At 36.5% G+C, this 20,206-nt stretch overlaps 1 protein-coding gene across 15 annotated transcripts in view; it reads right to left on the reverse strand.

The window, feature by feature from the left end:
* The window catches only part of CADPS2 (calcium dependent secretion activator 2), a 306,360-nt gene that overhangs the window by 169,295 nt on the left and 116,859 nt on the right, over positions 1 to 20,206 (reverse strand). For all 15 annotated transcript variants that reach the window (XM_031046299.2, XM_005146086.3, XM_005146087.3 and 12 more), the window contains exons 4-6: positions 15,783 to 15,863; positions 11,942 to 12,178; positions 8,913 to 9,034 (exon numbers count right to left, since the gene is read on the reverse strand). In XM_031046299.2, coding sequence (XP_030902159.1) covers positions 8,913 to 9,034; positions 11,942 to 12,178; positions 15,783 to 15,863 — 440 coding nt within the window. The remainder of the gene's footprint in view (positions 1 to 8,912; positions 9,035 to 11,941; positions 12,179 to 15,782; positions 15,864 to 20,206) is intronic.

Below are 20,206 nucleotides of genomic sequence, written 5' to 3' on the forward strand. Positions count from 1 at the left end.
TGAAGAATTAGTAAGAGGCGTTAACTCCTCCTTCCCACTGAGTTTCAAACCCAGCTAGGGGCTAGTGTTGGACACCAAGGCCAGACATGAACATCTATGCTTTTGAAATTACTATATCCATATTTATTTCAATATTGCCTTGATAAAGATGATTCTGAATCTGTCTCAACATTGGTAAAAGTTGCAAATTCTATTTAATAATGTTATTTAGTATTCGTGCAAGACTTTAAGCCTTCAAAATGTTGTACAAATACTGATAAGCTGACAGTACTTCAATGAAGCAGACAGATGTCACCTCAGTCTAAAGATGTGGAAAAACATAAAATTGACCTATTTGAGCATGTGTTGTTTATCAGGGAAGACCTAGGAATCAAATATGAAAATTTCAGTATTCTATCTGACATCACACTGCTTTCTCTTTTACTCTGAAATCCTTTTTACTCCTCTGGTTCCAACTGCTCTTATCAGCTGTCCACATTGTTCTGTCTTTTTTCTGCTGCTCTCCTACTCTCAATCTGCTGGTAATGCTTTCAAGTAGATCCATTAACTTTGAGATTCATACCTTATATGCTACACAATTATTAAGAAATTTCAAGATCTATAATTTTTTTTCTTCATCTGTTCAGTGGACTATTCTGTATTCCGAAAGTACTGGACCTCTTGACACCTTGGAGTCTCAATACTAACACAATGATAGCAGAATCTGCTCACGGCTGGGTGAAAACCAGTTTCCTGACAGTCATGAGCATTTGAGATGTACAAAGTACTCTTAGTCTGAAGAGGACTCAATAGCAAAAAAATATTTCTTGTAAACCCTTTTCTTCAACCATTCTCTTTACCAAAACAGCAAACCAAAACTAAATGAAACCACACAATTTAAACACTGTATCAAGTAAAATGTTTAGCAATTATTTTAAATATACCTGTATTATATTGCTAATAACAAATATAAGCAAATTATTGAAAGGTATCTTCAAACCAAGATACAAGGACAGTATATTTTGAAAATGTAAATTTTGATTTGATCAGAATGTCCCATTTCAAAAGAAATCCAAAGGAATTGTTTTCATATCAGTATTGCCCATACAAAATAATAAAATTTCCCCAAGATGAGCCAGGTGCAGAGCACTTTGAATAACAAGAGAATCCACTCTACCAGAGTATTCCAGAAGAAGACTGGAGGTAAAATTTGAGGTAATCCTTCCCAACCCCCTAATTTTTCCGACAGACCACCATCCCTCTGCATGATACTTTACAGGCTGCCTTTGCCTTTACTTGACCCAGCCAGAGGTCAAGTAGCTATATTAGTATGAACCTTAGCATGATCCAAAACATTTTTCTTCTACACAGGATTTAGCTGGCTTTGGCTCAACACTGCACTATTCATAGCCAAATGTCCTCCAGTTTGAAGCTGGATCACACATCTACAGATGCTTTAATGCAATGCTAAAGAATGCTTATTACTGTCTGCAAAATATTAGTCACGTTTCCTGTGGATCAGGTAGGAATCAGAATGGAAACAGATTTATCACATACATTAAGAAGTGTGCAAAGTCTTTCTTTAAGCCCTTTTATAGTGAAACGGGTAACAGTGGGACACACATCTTCAAGCCCCAAGGTTTTAAAAATGCAGTATGAAATAAAACTGGTATCAGTCTTGCAAGAGACATGTAATGTCATTATACGTGCTAAAGGATAGTCACCCTGAAACACCTATTTCTTCCAGCAGTGACATTACATGAAAATGGTTAATAACCCAACTCTGAATGGAGAGCCTATTAATCATAAAGCCCTCATGCCACTGGCTTTCTGCCTGTGGTCTAAGCGTGACAGCAGAAGGCAGTACACCAAAGCCACAGTCTTCAGATGTGCAAACATCACACCAGGGCAGAAATCCTGGTTGCTTTTAGCCAATTATTATCATGCTGAGCACAAAACAGCAAGGAGAACAACTAGGATTTAGACAGAACAATCAAAGAAATTAATGTGAAGAAAATAAAAAAAAAGATATGCCCTGGTGGCAGAAGGATTGTGCTTATTACTGACAATCCAAACAGAGATTACAACCAACTTTAGCTATCTCCTTCCTCCTCTCATCCCAATTTCTTCCATACCAAACTTCTTGATCTGACAAGTGAATATTCCCTTTTATCGTAGGCAGACAGACTTATGGAGAATATATTGAGAATTAATCATGGAATCACCATAACATTTAAGCTGGAAGGAACTGCTGGAAGTGACCTTGTTCAAACCCTGCTCAGAGCAAGGCCAGTTAAAATCAGGTTGCTCTGGGTATTATCCAGTTGAATTTCAAGTTTCTTTTAATATTAAGAGCCTGTATGTAATTCGTATTTCTCTGCAATAATAGAGGTGAAAAACATCTTAGACAACTTATAATACCAATCAATCACAGAACATAGCATAGATACTTAAGTATTTTAGAAATTCTGTACCTTTTTTGTGAATATCATATTGCTTTTTATATTTGAGCTGATTAGGTATTATTTCTTTTCTTTAAAAAAGCAAGCAATTGATTAGTCATCAAGAACAACTGCATAAAACTGTCATGTTAATTTCCAGGTGAATCCATATTCCTTTTGTGAAAATTTTCCACCATTAATCCACAACACAGGCTGGGATAAATGAATTTTTTTCTTCTCCATCTTTTCCTTTGCAGAACAAAGAGAACATCAGATAATTTCCCACTTGTAATTTCCTTATTCCTCTTCACAGCTTGATACTAGGCTGACATCTATGGTATTTGCTCATAGCATCCAAGTTTTTGAAAAGTAGTTTCTTTAACCTTATTTTGTGAATTGCTTGAATTATGACAATCCAAAATAGACAGACTTACTGCCATACAAGATGGAAGCCATGACGGAATTTGCACTTTAAAGATACAAAGATGAATCTTAGAGCAAATTATAATAATCATTATGCAACTCGAACCTAGTTCATGAAAGCAGACACAATTTGTTTCCCATCATGATCATTACCCCAGTGACTTCCCTAAAATTCCCAAATGCTTATGAAAAGATGACCAAGTTTTCAGCAATGTCCCCATCACCATAATTATGTCTCACAGGCTTTAGCCTTTGAAATGATCTCACTAATAATATACAGAGGTTCTCTAACATACAACCTCACTTTTGTAAATGTTGCACAAAGTGTAAGAAAAAAAGTCTGGAAGCCAAAAGTAGGCTGAACAATTCTACTTTGTTATTCTTTAAGTTCAACAATGAATTTCACTGCACTTCTCTGAAAGTAAAAAAACTTCCTAAGGTAATAGTTCAAAGGACTGGTGAAATCCATTAAGTAAAAGACTGTTCAAGAAGCTAAATCCTAAAGAGAATATATCCTCAGAAGATACAATAGGAAGCACAGGAACAACAAACTAAACATAGTCAGATCAGGCACTTTGAAACCACAATCTCACTATCCTTCTATAAAAATCTCATGTGCAAATATACTAATTTCAATAAATAAGCACCCAAACAACAGAAAAAACCCACACCCTAAGGAGAGTTGGATGGCTTGAGCAATAAACAAGTTTGATTACTAGCTGATTAGCACAAACTTTGTGTTTCTGTCTCTTGTTTCTTTGTATGCTTAGTCTCTAGGCTCAAAACAATCTGAGGCAGGTACAACTTTTTAATTCTATTTTTCCTTCTGTGCAAGAGCAATAACATGGATTCTTACACATGTAAACAATATAAGGAATGATCACTGAAAGCTAACACTATAATTAATTAATCTCATTTATGCAGATGTGCCAGAGCAGTAGCAGGTGAAAAGAGTAGGTGTGCCTTCTCTTTCCTTTTGTACTGTACATATGTGTCATGCAGTCACAGATTATGTGACAGTTATAGATATGACCACCCTGTTTCCCTTAATCAAAACTAAAAATTAGGAAATAGCAGGGACTATGATGAAGAAATAAAACTAGCTGATGATTGGAACATGACTGACACAGGTTATAAATGTTGTCTATCCTTTCTCGCTTCAGAAAGGTCATCTTAGGTGACATCCTCTATTGGAAAAAAGTATTCTTTTTTTTACGAGTGACCATATTGTTTAAGGAAATGTTAAATTTTAGAAACTAACCTCCTCTTTCTTTTCTTTTTTTTTTTTAAGCTGTTCTATAAATTTTTTGCTACGTAATCTTTAATGATATACCCACAAGTATTCATACTTCAAAAAACTTTCCAGAATTAACAATAATAGAATATTGTATAAAAATAATATGAGCAGCATTTACTTTATTTGTGCAGTCTTGACTGAGGTTCCCTGACTCCTCTGGTCAGATAGTTATGCATTCTTCACAGACTTGTAATACATAATAGTCCTTTTTATAAGATCATACAATTGCTGGCAGCAAAATATGATCGTCTTGTCTTGTTTACATGAAGAATATCCTGTCTCCATCAAAATTTTCTCATCATGCAAGCTATGATCTTTTTCTGTTGTCTAAATATATGACAACAGGATGTCACTTGTAGGGACAAAAGATAGCATGTTCCCCTCTCTTATCTTTAGGCATGATTATGCATACCCAAAAGACGACACTTTCAAGATACCACATTATTTAATATTCATTATCAATAAAAATCAATGATAAGCAAACACATGGACACAAGACTCCACAAGACTAAAAGCTAAGCCACATCAGTAACATTTGAAAAATTAAATTAGCATTGGATTTTGCAAGATAACCCCCTGTGGTGTCACAGCAACAAAGTTATGCAAAGCTTCACACAACTGAAGGAGCCTTCTGAAGGGTCTGCCTACTGATCTCTGGCAGAAAAGGTCACGGGCTATGTTGGAGGGATTTTCAGCAGGGCTAAAAGGCAGAAAAACAGCTGGAAGGAATGAAGAAATATTTCACAGGCAGTAATAAAAATTTTATAGGGTTTGCATGTGAAGCTGTATAACTGATCTGTCTGCAAAATTATCCAAGACTTAAACTTAGTCAATCTATACTGGTTTGTAGCATTTGCATTTTAGAATGACCATTTGCTACTCAGTAACATTCATATCAAAAGTGCTTTATTTAGCTTGTTAAAGAAGAAAATGAAGCACCTCAATATAAACTAACAAAATTATTATTCAAAGGGCTAGAAAGCGGAAAAGGGTTAAAGGCATTAAGAAACCAGAAAATATTTCTTACAAATAAAAGGTGTGCTCTCCTCTCTGGGACTCGGACTAGGTCTTTCCCCTTTATGAAAGGACATTGTTTCCCATTTCCTTGTTATTCTTATGGTAGCATTGAGGGATTCAGAGGAATACTTACATAAACACTCATAAAAATAGTTGAGAAAATATTCAGCATTTTTGAATAGTGGATAAATCCTGAATTAAGTCTCCACTTGACTCATGCTTCTATTCATCTCCACTCTAAGGTCATATTGGCTTGCACTCCATTCTGAACGCATTCATTCTAGTACTTAATTTTCTCCTTGTCACTGTCATAGCTTTTGAAACTTCTGACTGAGCAGCAGCATTGTACTGCATAGACTGATGTTTTGCCGATGAAAAAAAATGGCCATAAATAATTCTTTATACTGCCTTTTTCACAGATGTAGCTACCAGTTCAAAATCATAAACCAGCTACAAAAATGTATGTGACAAGCACTTGATTTGGAGCTCTCGACAGCAGTCTCCCACAGCAGGCTGGTGGTAATCATTTACTTTTCATCACTCTCATTCTATGCTCAGTATGAGCACTTTGCTACCCTTTTCTAGCTGCATGTTCTATATAAAATCTGAAGTTATATTCTCATTTATCTGGTATTTGTCAGTGTAAATATGTTAGTGCTAGTGATCTGAAGAGCTGAGCTGAACTACACTACTTGATTCTTCCTCACCACACCGCACAATGTGTTTTATGTTTTATCCTCCTGTCTCACTGGTTATTTTCCTTCCTATCAGAATGACATTACCAGAAGTTATCCCAGGAAGGAGCCAGGTCCAGAAGCAGGCAAAGCAGGCAGCAGCCAAGGGCAGCCCACAACTTGTATTGTCTGTATTAAAAAAGAGATGGACTGGCTGTGCTTGCCCAGCTGGTCACTGACCTCTACTTACATAACTTTGCCCACTGCTGCCAAAGGACAGAGGGGGAAAGAAGGCATCTCTCTTCCCAGTAGTAGCACCATTCCTAACAGGAGCAGAAAGTCACTTCTGTTTCTATCTCTTCCTAAAACCCCCCTTTGCAGGAGAACATCCAAATCTTTACCCTGCGACTGACCCTCTCCAGCAGGTGCCCACCAGGGAATAGTGATGAGTGCTGGAAGAAACAGAAGGGCAAGAGAAGGCAGATGACTATGTAGGGCAAGGGATGTGTTAGTCATAAAAGTAAGAATAATCTGAGGACTGGACACATGCTGGGATAGGAGAGAGAAAAACAAAGAGACACTTTAAGTCTTCTGAAACCTGGGGACTCCTCCTTGCTATAACAGTATTTCCTAGGCTCTCTTCCACCAACATCAATTTCTGTGCCAAGCCCTCTTAGTTGCCCCTGCCACTGATCAAAACAAAGCAATATTGCTACCATCAAGAAAACCTGGTTGGCTCTAACAGAAAAATTAAACTGTGGAATATAGAATCATTCCACAGGCAGCTTCCTCCATCTTCTTTACTGTTTGCCCATAATTTGCTAATTTCATGCTTGTCTAATCTAATATCCTCCTTCATTGCCTCAAACTACATCTCTATATATGCTTACAAACTACATCTCTGTATATGCTCATTATCATACTGTATGCAGTGTCTCATAATTACTCTTGCCAGAAATGGAAAACAGTACAACTCAGAAGACCACAAGAGCAAGATATATTTTAAGACTCTACCAGCCATGCCCCTTCATGTTACACTCTTTTGCAGGACAGCAGGTCAGCAGCACCAGTAACTCCCATGTCTGTCCTTCCAGCATATGGTTCAGTCATCAATTTCCTGAAGATGCATAATTTTTCCCACACAAATCCATATGAGTTTGCTGATTAAGTAAGTTTCTGATATAACATCACTTACATGGCATAGATGGTAACCCTTCTCCCATATTCAATCAATTCATACCTATTGAGTCTGAAAACAAATAAGTTTACAAGCTCAGAGCAGGTCCTAACGTTACTCTTTCTTTCTCCAGTTGTTCTTGTATTGACTCCATATATTCTGGAACTTCCTTTTCAAAAAGTTTCTATTTAGTTGACAGGTAGGAAAATCAACTTATCTGTTAGGAACTTTTACCACATGTATCTATATACAATATATATCTTCTGACCAGTTTTACAACCTTTTCTTTAACCCTCAGCTCTCAGTATGTAATAAGTAAACCATGAATTCACCATGAACCAACCCTACTATGTTTTGTTCACCATATATGGAAATGGCTAGAAAGAAACAAAACCCTAAACACATGCAGACAGTTTTCTGGAAGAGTAACTATGTCCAAGATTCAAGAATCTGTGCATTCTAGGTAATTTAGGGAGATTTGAAGACTCATACCAATGACATCAGAAGTTAGTTGACCGTTTAAAACAGAAGTTTACACGTTCAAGAGTCAGAAAAGACTCAGAAGAAATGGGAGCCTTGGCTGTGACAGTAGGCAGAGGTTGGAAGCACTCATTGCAGGCAATGGTATGACAGCAACACTTGAGTCTGAAGACAAAGCACAGCTTGGAGACATGGCCTCCATCAGGAAGCCTTGTCACTGTCATGGGACGCCACACTACCAGAGAACACCCCAATGGGCCCACAAATGAGCAGGGGATGTTGCATATTCACTAATGACCTTGCTTCAATGTGTGCATCTGTGTGTCTTTTTGTGCCATGCTGCTTCTAGAAGTTCCTCACGTACCACATGCAAAGGATAAGACTGAGCATTCCTATGCCCTGGAGACGGAACACAGCCAGGGACTATGACAAGTGAATTTTACATCTTGTCCCACATATTTAGAGTTCTGCAAAGCTGTTTGAATATATCACTGGAGTAGGCTGCTGGCTTACATGCTAAGGAAATTTGCTGCAACTAGGAGAAAGACCACCAAATTAGATCTCCTCCTCCAACCCCAGGAGAGGCAGATTAAACCCTGTGGTTATAATTTTCCCTAGGAGAAGTCTGTATCTGTGGCCCGAATGGAAGAGAAACTACCAACACAGCTCTGCTGAAGATGTTCTCAGATACTGTAACAACTGCAATTTTTAAATTGTCTTTCATGAGGCACACTATGGTGCCAGTAAAACCCCAACACACTGTCTGGAAAGTTATTTACAAAAGCTTCCAAATGACATTTTAACAGAGAGAAAAGTGTCTGAAGTCAGTGTGTAGGTCAGACAAATCAACCAAAATCCACACTTAATTTTACTCCTCTTTGCCACTGTGACTGCTTCAAGTACAGAAGGCATGATGTTATCCCCCTCCAAGTCAGTTTGCTGATGGCCTCCCTCAAAAATTAATTGAAAGAAGTGGGTCTATAATTTAAAATGAAATAGGCTCAGCAGGTGAGTAAGCTTTGTCAAGATTGATTACTAAGCATTGATTTTCCACCAGTTGTACAAGTTACACTCCACAAGGCCACCTGCACATTAACCTAGAATACATAAAATCCCCTCAGGCTAACATCTATCAAGAGGTTTGTATTTTCAGATGATGCAGTCTCTGGCTCCTTTCCTCACACATAGGTTCAATTGTATTCATTTGGACAGTATTCACACTTAGTACTTATTTCACCATAATTACTATTTGTATTTTAATTTTTCAGAAGGAATTTAAGATAACTACCCAGTAAAAATCCTTCACATAACCTAGAGCTTTTACAATTAATTTTGATTGTAAAAACTGTTAAAGATAGTCTGTTAGGTTCTCTAATTATAAGAAGGAAAGAGATGCTGGATGCAGTAACAGCAGAGTGGCTTACTGTGGCCTGGAAGCTTCTGCTTGGTCTGTCTGAAGCTTCTCTCCCCCTTCTACTTCCATGGTGCAGTAGACAATACGATTGGGAGCGACTGATTTTAAACCTTGGACCTCCATTATAACAATCTGAGGAAAAGAAAGCAAATGGTTTATCCTTCAGAAAACATTACATAGCAGAGATATTGCAGTACTAGGCTCCATACAGGTAAAATTCAATAAATAAATAGATAAATCTCCAAACCCCTCACTCAAACATTCTGAGACAAGGTCTTAATTTTGCCTTCTTATGTCATTTTCAACAACATATAGTAGAAATTGAAATTTTTGCTTTGTTTTTACTTGGATAATGACCAAAACCTGACTCCAATTATAATTTAAATACCAGTAGTTGAATTTGAGACAAACATCTAAATATAATTCTAAGTCTTAATACATGAGGAAATGTATCTTTTAAGCAGTCACCTAGGTAAGTACTTATAGAATTAACAGGTTACTAAGTCAGAGTGTAAACAAGATGAGTACACTGATCACATCTTGAAAGGTTAATAGTGGTGCTGTGACACTGGCGGTTGCAGCCCCTGAATCCCAGAAGCAATTTGGTGTTGTGCTGAGCATGAGACAGATCAGGCCATCGCTATCAGCTGCTGTGATTTTTTTCCCCACTACCAACCTCTTTTTCTTCTCCCAGCTCGGTACTTGCAGTCAGGTTCAGCGCGCATATGGGGATGGGAAGAGGAGAAAGGGAAAAAGTCAACCCTACCAGCTGCACTCTGAGAAATTTCCTCATCAGGGAAAATCTGAGCTTGGCAGATCTCATAGCTTTTCCATCTCCTCTAAACTACTCAGTTATGGCTCAGAAGAGCAAAACGCAGTCCTACTTCAAATGCTCTCCGCCTTTTCTAAACCTTACAGCTTGTCACAGTGTGAAATTAGTGGAATTTTTACACTTCAGATGTTTCTAATTCAGAGAAGATTTGAGAAGTGAGACAGGTTTCCCTTCTTGCTTTGGGAAAGATGCTTTACTTTCCAGCCCCATTTGGGCCTATGAGAAGAAACTGGGAAAAACACAGTCCATTTAATCATGAGAGAAGTTGTCCTCAACTGAACTGTAACAAACCCCAATATTCATTGATTGTTTGTAATGGCTGCTTTTGGTCTCCTTAGAGACAGTTCATGTTTCAGGTCAGCAAGCAACTACTAAAATATCTTTGCTATTAAACTATTTGCATATTTTCCAGTTTGTTTCATTTTAAGTATGTTAAGCCAGACTTCACCCATAGATGTAAATACTCTTTACTTTAAAGCTTACAGACATTAGTTAGAGTCTGATGTCTTGTAGAATTACTAGTTTGGTAGTATTACAGTGAGATGGCATTGATCATTTATTACATCTTTACATTGATAATAAATTATCAACATTGCCTATTATCCTTTATAAATAATAATAGCAGTTCAGTGAAAATGATGTAATCATATTTATTTTCCATCTTTTGTGGTCCAGGAATTCAAGCACTTATGAAAGTGATCAGTGATCACCAAGACACTGCACTAGAGATCCTTCTAGCCAATACTGCCTATAAGGTCTTTCCACATGCCAAACACATGTCCTTGTCAAATGCAGACGTCATGTTTATTCATTTTTACCTTGATACTTTTCCTCAACTTTCCAATTTAATTGCACAGTACATTTGTCTTTGGTAGCAATTCTGAATTCCAGCAACGATAAAAGTTGCATTTCATTAGGAAGGAAACTGTCACTAGCTGATTTACTAGCTCATTAGCTGATAAACAGCTTCCTAAGTATTTCTTTTCTATTTCTGAAACTGTCCAACAGCTGAAGAACAGAAGTGATTAAGTCTTCTCCTACTACTTTGATATTTTATGTTACAAATTTCTGCAAACAGGTTATTTGAGGAAACATCCAACTTGCAGTAACTGTCCCTGTTGCTTGCAGTGATGCAGTGATGGGTGTCTCCTACTTTCACCAGCAAGGCCCATTCCTACCACAACATTATAAATGTTATAAATTGTTATACTAATGTTTAGACTCATTATAGATCTCCTGTTTGTTCACATGCTTATGCAACAGCCTCAGTGGGAATTTTGCTGGTTAGTTTACAATTCAGGGTAAAGACATGTAAAGACACGATACGGATATGTTTATGTGTGATTATAGAAATATGAAATTGTGCACACAACCTCAGTTTTTCCAAAAATATTCCGTCTCCAAGGAAATGTAATAAGCTTTTCTTATTTATCCATTTGCACAGAAAAAGAGGAGATATTCCATGTTCCAGCCTACAGGAATATCATCAGTTCAGCCATTTACTTTTGCTCTTCTAACCACTGAGATTTAGTAAGATACGCTAAATATCTTGTCCAGCAAGAAACTCAATTTATGTGGTTAACACCATGTTTAAAGTGAAAATTCGCCCTGCTAAAACCTGTTACATGCAGAGTAATACTTTAATTCTTTTTCCTTGTGCGGGTGAAGTGCAGATTACCAATCCCACAGAATATCTGTGGTTTTTAGATCAATGATGGTGTGTGTGGGGGTGAAGCTAAGTTCACCAGCCCTTCTAGTCTACGTTTCTGGTGCTTACAAAAATCCGCTATGACCACCAGCAGTTGTTTCCTTTTTGTTCATTCTCTAGATACTTCCATTGAAAAAACACAACTTGTTTATAAAAGTCTATGAATGAGTTCCTGATAACAACAATGTTCCACTATTCCATTCAAAAGCATCCTGAGGTATTTAATGTACTGAAATTCGTTTGAAGTTACATTTGTGTGGGAGAGTCAACTGCCCACACTGCTCTGCGGGCCCAAATACAACTACTGCTGCAAGAGGAAAATGCATCACATCACAGCTGTATTCTAACTGCTAATGATCAAAGAGACAAATAATAATTCACTTCTTTCACATAAAATTTTAAAATTATTAAGGGAGGATTAATAACAAAAAAAGCATCAAGACACAGATATTGTTTTAATTTAAATTGTTGACAAGTTCTCTGTGAAACGTGTGATTACCTCTAATGTGAAGGAGAGGACCACATCAGACTTCGACAGCTGAACCTCATTTTCATCTCCTATGTCCAAGAATGCAGAATTCTGTGATCGCTTCAACTTTTGCAGTTTAAATTCAGGCCCACCTTTAGACACAGGAAGACTTTCCAAATTTGCCATCAGCAAATTCACCGAGGACCGCAACTCTTCAATGTATGTATTCTCCATTTCTCTGGTTACGAATTTTGGGAATTTTCTTTCCTTGGAAGATATATTTTAATAGTTAGAGAGGAAAAAACATTACCCCACAATATACATCACGTTCATTTACTCTCAGTTTGTTCTCAGCTAAGAGAGATATTTAATAAGTCTTAACTCCAGTGTTTATTTTTTTATGCAAAGGCTAATCATATGCCATAAATACAGTTAACTTTAACAAAAAGAAATGTAATTTGAATGGAAAATTCCATCACATTCCTCAAATGAACTGGACAAATTATCTCTTTGATAAAATAAAAGAAAAAAAAGGGATATATGTAAAAAAGGAATCCCTTGCTCCTCCTTTCCCTCCCTTCTCCCTCCACTCAGAATCCTTAAACCATAAAACCATCCTAATTATCTACACTTTAGACATTTCTAATACACATTTTAAGTGTCCAAATTTATAATATATCTTTAATGTTACATTCACATATTTTATAAATTTGCAAAATGAACTGTCTACTAATAATTTTGTTACTTTACCCTTTTTCCATGCTACCAAAAATAAATCAATCATATTCATGCTTCTAAAATAAAATGTTAAACAACAACCAGGATATTAAATTCTTATAATTGTTTATTTCTATTTTTAATGACATGTCATTCATTTTGAAAGTAATGCTGAATTATTACACATGGGATTATTTTAAATGTGTTGGAGAGAACATAAAAATCACTTTTTTCATATATAACGCATATATGAACAAGAGCCAATTTTATGTACACTTTCTCCTTATACTGTGCCTAAAATGTAGGACAGTTTGGGAGAATATGTGACTCAAGATTAAACAAAAATGTAAATGATTTACATATATAAATGAGAAACAAACACCACTCCCCATGTACTGTCTGCAAAGGTGGGTACTCTGCTCCTAAACCAGACAATTTTTGTCGTTAGCTGTTTTAAGGAGCATAATTAAATGTTTTCTATTAAAACCTTTACAGCTGATTTTGTTTCAGTAATTGAGAACAAGCAAGTTTACTGTGACCCAAAACACCTGCAGCAAGTCCAGTCATCTGGCTCATTAGAGCATTACAGACCCAGTATATTACAGATTGAAAAAGAAAAAAAGAAAAAAGTTATTTAGGAGTTAGAAACTAAAAATACAAGGTAAGGTTCAAGGTGCTCTAGGCAAAAAACTCCACTTTAGATTCATTTTCAAAATGTGTGTTATCCTGTGAGGAACATACAAATAATACACCAACACAGGAGACAAACTTACTACGTTGTTGAAAGATCCTTCCTCTTGTTAAGATGCTTCTTCCACCCCAAATGCAAAAATCAAGGAAACTTTCCACAAAACCTTTTGCTCTCTATTTTTTACTACTATAATCTTCCATAGACAGCACTAACACAATACACGGAGGCCTTTATTTGTGTAAAAGCTGGATGTTTGTAGTCAATGCTCTCCTTCACAAAACCAGGGTAAAGATCCTCCAGAAAGACTCCAAGGTCTACAAATTTCCTCCCTCCCACCTCTTATCCTGCCTTTTTACTTGCTTTTTTAAGATGGTGAATTTGTAGCAAATTGCCATAGCCCTAATATTTAAATAATTTAGAGACACAAGAGTAGTGGGGTTTGCCCACTCCTTTTTTGTGCATATGTACAGGAATGTAATTAAGTTGATTTGAAAAGGGCAGATCATCTGAAGAACCCATCTCCCAGCACAGGGCTGGAATTTTGGGAACTCTGATAGCAACACACTAGAATATATTCTGAAACAGAGATCCTGAGGACAGATGTGAGACACTGATTAGGCAGATTTACACACTAGCCTTTAGACGTGGATTTATGGAGTGCTAAAATTGATTTTTAGGATGTTTTTCTTAAGGAGTAAAGTCTCTTCATATAACAACATAAAGTATCTTAGAAAAACAGAGCACCACTTACAAGAAGTAGAAAACCCCATTAAGTTATACATACTTTGATTTCAACTGCTTTATATTTAGTCATACAAAGTAAAAGGTAGACAAATAGATGCACAAATTCCCCACTACTCTGTTCTGTCATAGGTGAACATATTTCTAAGGTTTTTACCTCTATTAAAAAGGCTAAATTACCTTTTCTGCTAAATAAACTTCTCATATATAATTAACAACTTGTAGAATCAGCAAGTGATGTATTCGAGGAACCATGAATGAGACCGCAACATCAAAATGCTATATGGAGAGAATTCTCTTAAGCTGTGCTGACCTTTTAAGGCTATGGTTTAATAATTCTCTTAGAGGCAGGTAATCACTGAAAACCTTTTTCTTTACCAACAAAGATGCTAGAATACATGATCCACTGTCAGAAAGCTTTTTACCTGGGTTTTCAGCTCCAAGAATAAAGTTCATATTTTGCAGCATTCTCTTGCTTAGGCTTAAATGACCCAAATAATTCTCACAGCTGCTGCAGTTGTGACTAGTTTTCAAAGTTCACCAGAAAAAAAAAAACCAAGCCTGCATTTTAAGCAGTTTAAAAAGAGATGTACAAAAATTCTGATTTGTGACTTGGATGTAAACGTAGGACATGGAGTTCCTTATTCTGAGCAAAACTGTGCAGCTGACACCATGGCAACCATGAGAATTTTCAAGAAATGGTTTTGGTAAAACATGGATAAATAATTTTTTTGTTGAAAAAATAAACAAAACCCCAAAATCCTGCAGCTGTGCAGTGTATGAACAGTGCTCAGAATTTTCACTTGCTTTAAAATGAATTTGAAACTTTTATGGACAGCACTTTGCTTTTTAGGAAGATTACACCTCTAAGCTGTTATTTATGAACTTCATAGACCTAAATACTATTTTTTTCCTCTTAAAGAAACAAGCAAATCTTAGCTGCTCTACAATTGCTATTGTATTTATATAGCTTTTTCTGTACACACACACAATATAACACACATGCTTCCAATATTTTGTAACTTTTAGAGCTAAAAGCAAGAAGAAGATAACAGAATAAACAGGACTGTTGGACAACTTCGATTATAAGCCCAGGCTTTACAGGAGATTAAAGAGACTTGAGACTGACCTCTATAATAAAGGAGTCTTTCCCCAGAATATAGTAAGCAATGGCTGGGGACAATACCAGTCTCACCTGTGCTATTTAATAGAAAAGGGTATAATCATGCCCAGTGAAATAAAATGCAAGCTCTAGGAGAGAAAAATAGGCTTGTTTTTCTAAAATTTACAAAAAGAATTTATCATGTGGTACATGATCACTACTTGACCTACAAGACTCATCACACTTAGAACTGTAGTAAGACATCATGGTTATACTCTAAGCACTTCATAATGCACTTGTGTATATAAAAGATGACTTACTTTAGTTCCAAAAAACATCAGTCCAAATGTGAAAATAATATACCTATTGTTTAATTACTGGACTTACTGGTGAAGGAAATGTAGGCTCACATAGCATAGGACTTTCCAAAGACAAGTTTTGCTTTCTCCCTACCCCTGTTGATACAAATACACCAGACCAGGAAGAAATGCATCTGCCAGACTGTTTTCAAATTAACTTCTGGTTATCTTTAGAATCAGAAACTGGAAACACACACTACAGATCATTTTATCCAGTCTCATATGAAGATAGGCTCTTGATACATGAAAGCAACCACTTACCCTTGCCATTTGTTCTGCCAACTGTAGTCGTCCATCTAGTTCACGTCTTATCTGGGCTGCTTGCTCATCTCCGTTATCCAACTTGGATAGAGAATAAAAAGAAAATTTACTGTGAGAAATGTACTATATTTTAATGGCAAATACTGTAGTTAGAAACAAAATATAAATTATTTGCATCCTTTTTGTCTTAAAATCAGTGAAACTCTAAGCAAATACATGGGTTTGAGTCTTGATAAAAGAAATGTAATGGCCATCAGTTACCCATGGCAGTCAGGGTCTCTGAAAGGTAGCCAGCATTTCCTTGAGTTTTTAATACTCCGGCTAAACAGAGGCAGTATATATTTCTTTACAAAAACAATTTTCCATGAAGCAGAAAACTGGACTGACAGACTGGCTTAGAAAATATTTGTAAGGTAATCTTCTCTTTGGTGCCATGAGTTCCTCTGTAGGAATATATAAGAAAAGAAAACTGTGTGGCTATGCCTTCTAAGTGTGCCATTATTTCCCTCACGTAACTCTTCTCCCCAAATACCAGACAAGTGCCCACAAGTGCCTTTAGTATTTTCATACTGAGCGAATAGTCATGACTAAACATTGTGACTTCCATCAGGGAGGTAAAGAGGAAGGAAAAATCTTCACCTCAAAACAGACAGGTCTCAACAGAAAGGAGACTCCAATTCATTCTCCCCTTGTTTACTTATTAAGGATGGTGGGGGGACTACAGGGTGGGGCCCCACCTCAATGTACTGACCTGCAGAGGTGGTTGAGAGGAAGAAGAGCAATGAGTCTGGAAATGCAGGCACAACTTGCCTTCTTACCTGAATAAATGCCAAACAAGGACAATGGCAGAGTCCCAGTGGAGGACTCTCTCTGTAAGGCTAACCGCAGACATGATGCGAACTGCTGATACACTTCTAGTGCGTCTAGTATCTGGCTAAGGTTTAAGGACACGTGAACTGGTCTTCAGCAAAAAAAAAGACAAACCAAACCAAAACTTAAGTTGGTTCTGGATGCAAATTGGCAAAAGGTGGTTTTCTAGTTAAACAAGATCTTCAGTTAAAGAATGCACAATTAGTTTGGTAAATGATTCATTACATTAAACTAAGGTTTTAAAGTAAGAATGCTATTCAGTGCACCAGGCCAAGTATATAAGGCCCTCTCCTTTGCAATGCTCTTCAGCTAAATCTGTTCAATTGTACTGAACCAAGGCACTCTTGAAAATTAGACTTCCAATTAAAAAAATAAAAATAAAAATGGAACCCACACTATCCAGTGCTTACAGGCCAATTACAGCACTGCTTAATGCAAATGTGACCACATTTACCAACAGGATGAAAAGTTTTCCACTGCTAGTACAGAAGCGAAGACAGAACATGCAATCTGTCACCTGTGTAATCTGGCATCTAACAAGATCCTTGCAGGAACCAACTCAGACTACCAGAAAGCAAGAGAACAAAACTTGATGGCATTCCCAAGAGACTCAAGTTCTAGGTAAAGAGTAGAAGATGGATCATGTTCAAGACTAGAATGGCCTTCCCACTAAGAGTGTCTGTAAATTTGCTCTTAGTTTGAGCATACATGGCAAGAATGTACTCAATGAAAGCAAGTATTTTAGGTTTTCAGAATACATTTACAGTTTTTCAAACAAATTCCCAAATGTGTATTCTTCTATTTCTTAACAGAGGAAGAGGCTGCTTATAGAACTTGTCATCAAGAGTATTTCTAAATTCTATTTTCCTTTGCATTATAATCACAGATTTTTTGCCATTATTTTTGTTTAATCAGTACAAAAAGTCAGTTTGATATGAAAAATAATTTTGTTTTCCTTTTGGGGCTAAGAGAAAGTCAACATTATTTATATAATGTATCCCATGACAGGCAACTGCTTGAAAAATATATGCTTAAAGGAAATCAGATGACTGAATTTTGATTTCTGCAAAAAGGAGAGTGTGGGAGAGCAGAATAAACCTAAAACTTTTCCTGTGTCATGGCACAACTAAATGACTGCCTATATTATTAACTCATGTGAAGAGGCAAAAGATTTTGTTTAAAGACTGACATTTCATTATTTTTCCATTGAAAACACACATGAAATGATCACTGAAGTTAACAGAGGTGTAACCTGGTTTTGTAAATCTTAGTGTTTAACTTCAATCTGCATTGCTTCCTGATATCTGTTTGTACTTGAGTATTTAAAAATGTGCTGATTTTCTTCCTTATTTTTAAACTTCAGTCTTCTTCCTGAAACATTTACACATTATAATGGGTTTGCTAATGCATGTACATAATGATGTTTTGTAAGGTAAGGAAAGAAGCCGAAGAGATGAAACTCCTAAAAATATTGCTTTACTTACAGAAAAGATACAAGGTAGCATCACATAATGCTTCTCAGTTTAAATATGAAGGCATTTAAAAAACCCCAACATATAACCTTAGAGATTATTTTAAAAGAGGGTACATATAAATTCAATTTAATAAAAACATTTCAGCTTCCTGGAATGACAGTAATTATGCACTACAGCCATTTACTGACTGCACCAACACTAGAGATGCTCCTCATGTCATTTAAACCTCACATCACAAAGTAGTCATACTTTAGCAGTAGGGGACCTCACTACAGAAGACTCTACAGACACCAGAGACCTTTTTTTAGTACAAAAAACATCAGAATTCCTAACCTAACAAAACAGTGTTTCCCATATGGCACATATATGCCCCCCCCAAACTTGCAAAACTTAGGCAAAAATATTGCCTCCCCTTTTGAGGGCTAGTTAATTCAGTAAGAAAATTCCCATATGAGCAAAAGTATGAATAAGACAACTCAGTTGTGCCCTTTCTTTTTGCAAAGATAATTATTTGAATTTTAAAAGGTTCTTTAGAAAAATCAGTAGTTGTGAATGACTGCGCCTGGCTGAATAAGAAGCTACGTCTTAGATATAAAAAAAAAAGGTAGCTCATTATCTTTCTTCTCCATCCCAGTCATGTTATACCTTTCTAAAATAAACCTGCCACAATTAGACATCCAACTATTAATTTGAAAATGTTTTTATTCATTGATGCTTGAAGCTGCCTTTATTTTTTCTCACTCTGAAAAGGGCAATCATTTTTATTACAAGCTTCTTTATTAGTAGAGGTGGAGTGGGAAAGTCCTCAATATGCAAGTTATTTTCCAATAAGAAATGTTGGGTGCTTTCAGTTGCTTCCGCAAGTGCTGACTTCTAAAAGATAGGCTGAAGTTTTCTATCCCAAATTTCTGCTCTAACAATTGCAACTAAAACACTCCCTTGCTTCTGAAGAGGCCAGGGAAGACAGTACATTGGTTTATCCATAATAAGAAAAACGGTGACCATCTTGTCAAAGAGCTCTAGCATCATCTTGCTCTGAAGTAAAGATCTGAAATTTAGCAGGGCCCTACCTGTGAAAACAGCTCAACTCTGGCCAGGTTACAAACCTCTGAAAAATCAACTTTGCAGCAATCAGACTACTAACAGCCTCTTCCAGGAACAAACTCATACTCAGCATTTGGACTCATCTCCAGGTTGTGTTGCTCTCGCTCTTGAATATGCTGCTCTTGCTCTTGAATATGCATGGAGTCTAGGCTTCTGAAATTATTTGCTGATTAAAGACAGAATGTAAGTTTATCAGACTTCAAAATCTTTATTCAGATCAACAGCATGATATCTTGCTTGACAAACAGTTGATTAATTTGTGTGCCTAAACAGCACAGAATGGAAATACATCTGAATGAGTGAATGTTTCCATATTTTAACAGGTTGGAAAAGACTGCATACTTTGTGATTCTAATTTAAACATTAACTGAAAAAAAATACTTAAAAGGCTTTAATTTCTATGTATTTTGGCAAAAAAGAAAAATGTTACACTGGCAGAGTCTGGTAAATGTGCAAAAGCAACTCAGGGTAAAAAAAGGTATTAACACTGCCAAGACATACTGCACTAAAGCCCATGATACTCATTTGCTTTCCTCCACGTATCAAGGAGTCCAGATATCCTATGCCCAAGAAACAAGTCCAATTTAAGTATGAATGAGTAGAGCTATTGCAAGTTATTGTTCTCTACATTCACAAGTGCTCAAACTAATTGATAAATCCTCCAAGTGACTATTTTATTAATGTTCAGTTAGCTTCCCTGCAGCTTTCTAATTCATTGTTACATCAATGTGAAATTACATTTTCCTGCCTATAGCGACATAAATCTCTCAACGTTTAATGACAAAATTGACAGCGCACATATCTTAGGACTTGCTTTTCTTTCTGCAACACAAACCCCAAAGTCTTTTCACTCTATATGACAGTAGTGCTCATTTTTCCTTTATAGTCACTTTCTGCCACACACAGCCAAGTCTGGGCCCTGCTGAGCTGACAGGTTATTTGTGGATACCCATGTGAGGTAACCTGCAGGGTCCA

This window comes from Melopsittacus undulatus, chromosome 5 (genome assembly GCF_012275295.1).
Source record: "Melopsittacus undulatus isolate bMelUnd1 chromosome 5, bMelUnd1.mat.Z, whole genome shotgun sequence".
Classification (NCBI taxonomy): domain Eukaryota; kingdom Metazoa; phylum Chordata; class Aves; order Psittaciformes; family Psittaculidae; genus Melopsittacus; species Melopsittacus undulatus.